Here is an 8,660-nt window from a genome sequence, read left to right on the forward strand (position 1 = left end):
AGAAATCTATCCAGATAGAATTCTGTCTCAGCGAGAGAATAGGTTTTTTACTACCAATCACAAGTTTCAGGTTGGACATAGTATTCATACTGGAAATTATGATCAAGGATTCCTTTATCAAACGCCATCTACCGCAGAGATTCCTCCTGAAACATTTTTCAAATACAAAAGTTCAGTATCTTCCCACGAATTAGTAAATTAGACAGGATTCCTTTGCACAGAATAAAAAGTCGCGGCTCAATCTTCAGAAATTTCATCGTAAATCTGAAATACTTATACAAAAAATGCGGGAGAGATAAAAAAGATGCAGGGTAATTTGTCTGCTTGGCTAGTGAAGCATGGGCTAATTCATAGATCTTTGGGCTTTGATTACCAAGGAATAGAGACTTTACAAATAAAACCGGGGGATTGGCATTCCATTGCTGTCATTTTATATGTATATGGTTACAACTATCTCCGTTCCCAATGTGCCTATGATGTAGCACCAGGCGGATTATTAGCTAGTGTGTATCATCTTACTCGAATAGAGTATGGCGTGGATCAACCAGAAGAGGTATGCATAAAAGTATTTGCCCCGAGGAGGGATCCTAGAATTCCGTCGGTTTTCTGGGTTTGGAAAAGTGTGGATTTTCAAGAACGGGAATCTTATGATATGTTAGGAATCTCTTATTATAATCATCCGCGTTTGAAACGTATCTTAATGCCTGAAAGTTGGATAGGATGGCCTCTACGTAAGGATTATATTGCTCCCAATTTTTATGAAATACAAGATGCTCATTGAATAAAAAAAAACTAATCTTCACTTCTACAATTCTATAGATTCAAGGTTCTATTCTAGATTAAACAGAGTAATTGAAGTCTCGTTTGTATTATGGTTTGTATTTTTATTATGTATAGAAAGAATAAAAAAAATACAATAAAATTATTGATTCAAATTATTGATTATTGATTCATTGGGATTCGCTAATTTGGAAAATACTTATTTCGGATGAGCCAAGTCGATAGGAAGAACCAAATGAATTCTGCAGTATCAACTTTGGACTGCCCACATCACTTAGGGGAAATATAGAAAGTCATGTAATGTAAGAGGAAATTAAATGGAATAGAAAAGAAAATACAAATAACTCAAAAGAAATCGGAATTTTTTATTTGTACAGTATCTGAAATCCTGTTTATTCAGATCCTTCGCCTACTCTATTGAATCTTTCAACCTTAACCTTCGAATATGTATCACGTATTAACATTTTTTTTTCAACCAGAGTAAAAATAAAAAAGAAGAGAAATATAGAATCTCGTTTTTTTGCATACTTTGTATAAAAATTACCCCTCTATAGGATGGGGTATATCTCTAAATCTAGTCTAGAGTCTTAATAAATATGTATTCATATCAATATCAATTAATTGGTAGAATAGAGACTCATACAAATTAATCATGTGTCAGGAACCAGATTTGAACTGGTGACACGAGGATTTTCAGTCCTCTGCTCTACCAACTGAGCTATCCCAACTATTCCTGATGTCTCATCCTCATTTCATTTTACTAGAGAACGTGGGTCTATGTCAATTGAAAGGGTATTACAAAGCCTCATCCAGTTCCTATAATTTGTCAAAAGAACAACTTTGTAAGTTTCAGTATGAATAAAAATCTCGATCGTGAATCATTCAAACGGGGATTCCTTGCTCAAAGATGTTCATTTGTACATGTATGTATCATCATCATATATAATGTGACATGTGATAAGAGAACAGCTTTTTCGCTCAGATCCTTTTGTATAAAAGTGAATGAGAAAGATAAAGAGTTTTGAACCACTAACGAAAAAGGATAAATAAAAAGGATATGATAAAGAATTGTAAAGAATTAGGAAATCAAATGGTCTTTTTGGGGATAGAGGGACTTGAACCCTCATGATTTTTGAAATCGACGGATTTTCCTCTTACTATAAATTTCATTGTTGCCAGTATTGGCATGTAGAACGGGACTCTATCTTTATTCTCGTCCGATTAATCAGTTCTTCAAAAGATCTATCAGATTATGGAGTGAATGGTTTGATCAATTAATATTGGATTCTTTCTTCAATATGGAATCGATTCACACCAATTCTTCTGTATTGTATTATGTTACAGGTTTATCCTTCACTTTTCTGAAGTTTGGATAGAAGGATTCCTATACCAATGTATACAATTAACTCCATTCGTTAGAATAGCTTCCATCGAGTCTCTGCACCTATCCTTTTTTATTTTCGCTTTCTGAACCTTTGCTTGTTTTCGGAAAACGTGATTTGGCTCAGGATTGCCCATTTTTATTAATTCCAGGGTTTCTCTGAATTTGAAAGTTATCACTTAGTAAGTTTCCATACCAAGGCTCAATCCAATTAAGTCCGTAGCGTCTACCGATTTCGCCATATCCCCCTTTTGAGATGAAAATCTCATTGTGATCCCGTCCCTTTTTCTTTCATTTATACCGGAACCGTTCAATTCATTAGATAGATGCCCGTCTCGAAAAAGTGTTTTCTCCTCTTTGTGATTTCTTGTGTATCTTCTTTCATCTTCTATAGGAGGCTCGTATTCGGTCCAATCAAAAACGATTTTATCATTTCTGTATCCGCAATTCAATATAGGTGGATACATACCCTATACATCTGTCTCTCTTCCACTCATTTAACCATGAAATTGAAAATACTTGAACGGTCGATAATTTATTTATATTATTTTATTATTATTTATATTATATTTTTTATAAAATAAATAAAAATTAAAAAATAATTGAAATTATATATCGCTAGATTAATCTTATGTTCTATAATATAATATTTAACAGTTATTATTATTTGAAATTAGAATTATTCTATTGTTTATGTTTAATTTATTAATATATTAATTTATAATTTAATTAAAATTTATATATTAATTAATATTAATAAATAATAATAATTAAAAATTTCATATTTAATATGATATTAATTATGTTATAAATAGCGAATATGAATAGCCAAGAAATAGTTAATAGCAAAGATTCTAAGAGTTTATTGAATTCCTCTGCATGTCGAATTTATGTTATGTGAGCCTGCTTAGCTCAGAGGTTAGAGCATCGCATTTGTAATGCGATGGTCATCGGTTCGATTCCGATAGTCGGCTTTTCTCTAGTTATTTTCTTTTTTACATGATTGATAATGCATCTTTGAAATCAAAGTGAAAAAAAAAAAGTATTCTTCTTTTCACAAAAGCCATTGATTATAGGATAGGAATTTCCTACTATCTCACGAACAGAATCCCTTTCCTTTTCTATATATAGAAAACCGGAAACTGGATATTTATTCAACCCATCTCATTATTCTTTAATTAATATTAATTAATAATAGAATAATACTTCAGTAAATTTTGCTTTATTTACAATTTAGTTCATTTTTAGTTTAGATTTATTCTGTAGAATGAAATTTCATCAATAAGAATAAGAATTAATTAATAATATATTAATTATAAATAAATAAGGAGTCTTTATGTCGCGTTACCGAGGTCCTCGTTTCAAAAAATACGTCGCCTGGGGGCTTTACCAGGGCTAACTAATAAAAGGCCCCGAGCTGGAAGTGATCTTAGAAACCAATCGCGTTCTGGGAAAAAATCCCAATATCGTATTCGTCTAGAAGAAAAACAAAAATTGCGTTTTCATTATGGTCTTACAGAACGACAATTACTTAAATACGTTCGTCTCGCCGGAAAGGCAAAGGGGTCAACAGGTCAGGTTTTACTACAATTACTTGAAATGCGTCTGGATAACATCCTTTTTCGGTTGGGTATGGCCCCGACTATTCCGGGAGCTCGCCAATTAGTTAACCATAGACATATTTTAGTCAACGGTCGTATAGTAGATATACCAAGTTATCGCTGCAAACCCCGAGATACTATTGCGGCGAGAGATGAACAAAAATCTAGAGCTCTAATTCAAAATTCTCTCGATTCATCCCCTCAGGAGGAATTGCCAAACCATTTGACTCTTCAACCATTCCAATATAAAGGATTAGTCAATCAAATAATAGATAGTAAATGGGTCGGTTTGAAAATAAATGAATTGCTGGTTGTAGAATATTATTCTCGTCAGACTTAAACCTAACAAAAAGAAAATAAAGACTAATATATACTCCCTTTCGGCGAAGTAAATTAACCGAAGGTTAAGATAAATTAAATTAAGGGTTTGCTCCAGATTTTTATTCCATTTAGGTGTCATAGACCGAGAGAGAGGGATATTTTCATTCCTTGTCTACTCGTTTCTTTATTTTCCGTACGACAGCCATTAGGAATAGAGAATCCATATCAAAGAAAGGTCTAACTGTTGGAATAGTCATATATTGCTATTTGATCTATATCTATTGATCTATTGTGGTTAGTAAGATCGGTAAATTAGGTGAAGGTAAGGAAAGAGAGGGATTCGAACCCTCGGTAAGCAAAAGCCTACATAGCAGTTCCAGTGCTACGCCTTCAACCACTCGGCCATCTCTCCTACATAATGATTATGACCTAAAAACCGAAAATCGAGTGAATAATTCATTATTCATATTAGAATTAGATTATTGGGTAGGTACAACCAATCAATTCTAAATAGAAAGCGATAAAAATAGAAAATTGTTTTCTTATAAATAAAAACTGTTAAAAAAATTCTATTCATGTTTGCAAAAACAATGTTATCTTCTTTTTCTGATTATCTATTTAATCTATTTATACTATACCGACCTCATTAAATCAATAAATTAGAAATTCTAACGAATCGACTGAGCTAGGGTTCTATATTTTATAGACTATGGTTAATGGATATCTTTAGATCATGATTCTATTTAGACTACGATTCCATACCCGAAGAATTCTCAAATTCCTTTTTAGGCCTGTTATCAACAAAAATCCTTATCAAAAATCCTTATCCCATCTATCTATTAAAAATACAAATTGATAAACAATTTTTTTATAGTTGATTGTCTAGTGATATCCGCTAAGTACACAAAAAAAAAGGGCCCGTTTTCGTCATACAATGATTACTCGATTCGATCCTTTTTTTTCTTTGTATCATAATTCAATCAACTTAGGTTTTTCTAAGCTGTAACTTCAATCAAATAAGAATAGTTTCTTTCGTTGATAGACTATTCCAGTAAGATGGAATCCAATGCGGTTCCCAATATTTTTTTCTGAATTCTTATCAACCAATTCCTGTTCCTGTAATGTAAAAAAGAACAATTCGAAAATTTTAATATTGGGCCATATTTTTTAATGATAATGAATCTGTTTTTATGTTATTTCGTACTGTAAAATTCTTTTCCTTGTGGGATCATTTTCCCCCGAGAAGTAATGAGAACAATGATAGAATGGATTGCTACCTATGTCTAGATCGCGGATAAATGGAAATTTTATTGATAAAACCTTTTCGATTGTAGCCAATATCTTATTACGAATAATTCCAACAACTTCAGGAGAAAAAGAGGCATTTACTTATTACAGAGATGGTGCGATTTGACTTTTTTTTGACTCTCGGTTTTACGAGAAATACACATGATTCGTGATCGGGAAAAAAAGAAAAAATCTACGCTTGTAGAAGGTAAAGTTTGGAAATAGAACAATTCCTTCTGTCGTGTATCCTCGATTAATGCAGCCTCAGATGCTATGTTTCAATTCTCGATTCTAGTATTGAGCGAAAGGTTATACCTATAGGTTCGGTATTACGGGTCAATCCTAACCAATAGGTAGCAGAGGGGAAGAAGCACTACACCTAGAAATTAACAACAGAAAAACTTTGTTATTTTAATTATAAAAAAAATTATCCCCTTTCTTTCGCAAGCTTGGGACTAAAAGAATGGTTGGGACAACAAACATCCATCTCGTTTGTATTTTGGATACCCGTATAACCATCGAAGGCTGTTGAAGTGACTAATTCCTGGACATTGGGAAGCGTTGAGAACAAAGAAATTGTTGGAGTTATCTTTTCTCTCTAGTAACAATACGTTTAATGTTAAGAAAAGATCTCTTGCAGGAAGGTTGGCTAGAGATTTCTTGTAAAAACACTAGCCCTACTTAGTTCATAATGAGAAGATTTTCATCTTATTTATAATTTTATCATTATGCACATAAGGGAGGAGCCGTATGAGATGAAAATCTCATGTACGGTTCTGTAACGGAGATTCTGTGAATTGAATGACGACCGTAACGGATGTCAGCTCAATCCGAAGGGAATTATGCGGAAGCTTTACAGAATTATTATGAAGCTATGCGACTAGAAATTGATCCCTATGACCGAAGTTATATACTGTATAACATAGGACTTATCCACACAAGTAACGGAGAACACACGAAAGCTTTGGAATATTATTTTCGAGCGCTCGAACGAAACCCATTCTTACCACAAGCTTTTAATAATATGGCCGTGATCTGTCATTACGTGCGACTATCTCCACTATAGAAATAAAAGTAAATAAAGATCAAATTCACTAGTAATACTAGAAAAAGGGCGTTCTACATATGCATTGTCTAAAACAACGATTTTTATCAGCTGTAGAAAAGAAAGAAACTTCATAGAAGTTGAAATATGAAGAAATAGATATGCCTAGCTGTTTTATTCTATGGGTAAAGGATCTAATTGATAGAGTAAGCACCGTAAAGATTAATTAGTAAGGTTTTGCGCCGATACAAAAAAACTGCTTACTTATGTCATGATGTGAGACAAATGTTAGGAATCCACTTGTGTAATAGAGTCGATCCACTAAGATTTGAGCAGCGGTGTAGGATCAGATCCCAAGATAGTAAGTCTTTCCTTTCGAAAGTCTTTTTCAAAATTCTATATAAATTTCTATATGATATGAAACTGAGATAGTTACCTTTCAGAAAATTCTAATGATAGGCAAAATGTCTATGTTTTATTTTTCTGAAGGTGGGAGAAAAGATAAAACTAAAAAAACCGGATTTTTAATCCAAACTTAAGATTTAAGTTTGAAACTCATTTTATTAACTTCTTTTGATTAACCAACCCGAAAAATGGGATAGATCTACGAGAAATCTTATTCAGTTCGATTAGAGATGGTAGATTCAAATGGAATAAAAAAGAGTTGACTGCCGAGCCGTATGAGCTAGGAAACTCTCAAGTACGGTTCTAAGGGAAGGAATTAACCCACCTATTCCGACCGGGGAGAACAGGCCATTCAACAGGGGGATTCTGAAATTGCGGAGGCTTGGTTCGACCAAGCCGCTGAGTATTGGAAACAGGCTATAGCACTTACTCCTGGTAATTATATTGAAGCGCATAATTGGTTGAAGATCACTAGACGTTTCGAATAAAAAGGAGAACTTTTCTTTATTAAAAATGAAAAAATTCTTTTTTTTTTTTTAGTTATTAATATTATTAATTATATTTAATTTAATATTAATAATAAAATTTAGATTAGATTTTTTTAGATATTTTTAGTTTATTATAATTAATTGTTTGTTGGGGCCATCGGTCAAATAAAAAGATCATTCCTTTGGGAAGAACCAATCAAAGAATTTCTTTATATCCCTTCTAAGCGTTCTATTTTGTATGGTATTTTGTAGGACAAAAGGATCCATGTTTAGGATACAGCTTCTATATTTTTTCTTGGCTTTCTTTTTTCTAAAAAAAAAAAAGACTATTTAAAACTAATAAAAAGGACTTCGAATCATTGAATATATCAAATTTCTTAGTAATAGCTAATGGCCGCTGGCGTGATTTGGAATAGAGTATGCTGGCGTGATTTGGAATAGAGTATATAGTACTCTATCTAAAAACACGAAGCAGCTCGATCTGAAAACTTTAAATTGAGTTGAGATATGAAATATACTAGGTTGCGCAAAAGTAGTTTTTGTATCAATCTAAAGTCAGAAAGGGTTTTATAAGATCCAAAGGTCCGTTGAGCGCCTCATGGCTATGTCATAATAGATCCGAACACTTGCCCCGGATCGACTTCCAGATCATAATTGCTCTAGTGAATAACTAAAGAAAATAGATAGATGGGAGATAGAAAACTAGAAGAGAAAGAAACTAATTATATAAAGAAAATCTCTCCGCGATTCACTAATTATTTGACTGTTGGCGGGTCTCTTTGTATGTGTTGTCCGGAAAGAGGAGGACTCAATGATTATTCGTTCGCCGGAACCAGAAGTAAAAATTTTGGTAGATAGGGATCACATAAAAACTTCATTCGAGGAATGGGCTAGACCGGGTCATTTCTCAAGAACATTGCTAAAGGTCCTGAAACTACCACTTGGATCTGGAACCTACATGCTGATGCTCACGATTTCGATAGCCATACCAGTGATTTGGAGGAGATCTCTCGAAAAGTATTTAGTGCGCATTTCGGTCAACTCTCCATCATCTTCCTTTGGCTGAGTGGCATGTATTTCCACGGTGCTCGTTTTTCCATTATGAGCATGGCTAAGCGACCTACTCAACATTGGGCTAGTGCTCAGTGTGGTTTGGCCAATAGTGGCCAAGAAATATTAAACGGTGATGTGGGCGGGGGCTTCCGAGAATACAATACCCTGGGTTTTTTCAGATTTGGCGAGCATCTGAATAACTAGCGAATTACAACTCTATTGTACCGCAATCGGTGCATTGATCTTTGCAGCGTTAATGCTTTTTGCTGTTGGTTTCATTATCAAAAGCTGCTCCAAAA

At 33.5% G+C, this 8,660-nt stretch overlaps 2 protein-coding genes, 3 non-coding genes and 2 pseudogenes across 5 annotated transcripts in view; 5 read left to right on the forward strand and 2 right to left on the reverse strand.

Moving 5' to 3' along the window:
* Positions 1–1,279, forward strand: part of LOC122584341 (NAD(P)H-quinone oxidoreductase subunit K, chloroplastic-like) — a 1,849-nt gene extending 570 nt beyond the window's left edge. The window contains exons 1-2 of the mRNA XM_043756543.1: positions 1–44; positions 483–1,279. The exon at positions 1–44 is cut by the window's left edge and continues 570 nt beyond it. Coding sequence (XP_043612478.1) covers positions 1–44; positions 483–781 — 343 coding nt within the window. The 3' untranslated portion in view covers positions 782–1,279. The remainder of the gene's footprint in view (positions 45–482) is intronic.
* A 156-nt stretch (positions 1,280–1,435) lies between these two features.
* On the reverse strand, positions 1,436–1,508 carry TRNAF-GAA. Its single transcript has one exon. It is a non-coding gene; the product is annotated as a tRNA-Phe (tRNA).
* Positions 1,509–3,001: 1,493 nt separating this feature from the next.
* Positions 3,002–4,497, forward strand: LOC122584340 (annotated as a pseudogene).
* Positions 3,063–3,135, forward strand: TRNAT-UGU. The gene has a single exon. It is a non-coding gene; the product is annotated as a tRNA-Thr (tRNA).
* TRNAS-GGA lies at positions 4,409–4,495 on the reverse strand. The gene has a single exon. It is a non-coding gene; the product is annotated as a tRNA-Ser (tRNA).
* A 1,035-nt stretch (positions 4,498–5,532) lies between the features above and the next one.
* Positions 5,533–6,319, forward strand: LOC122584321. Its single transcript, XM_043756526.1, is given in 2 exon segments — positions 5,533–5,583; positions 5,692–6,319. Coding segments are annotated over 2 exon segments (267 nt in total). The 3' UTR covers positions 5,908–6,319.
* Positions 6,320–8,046: 1,727 nt separating this feature from the next.
* Positions 8,047–8,648, forward strand: LOC122584323 (annotated as a pseudogene).
* Positions 8,649–8,660: the final 12 nt, after the last annotated feature.

This window comes from Erigeron canadensis, unplaced genomic scaffold, assembly GCF_010389155.1.
Source record: "Erigeron canadensis isolate Cc75 unplaced genomic scaffold, C_canadensis_v1 Conyza_canadensis_unscaffolded:230, whole genome shotgun sequence".
Classification (NCBI taxonomy): Eukaryota; Viridiplantae; Streptophyta; class Magnoliopsida; order Asterales; family Asteraceae; genus Erigeron; species Erigeron canadensis.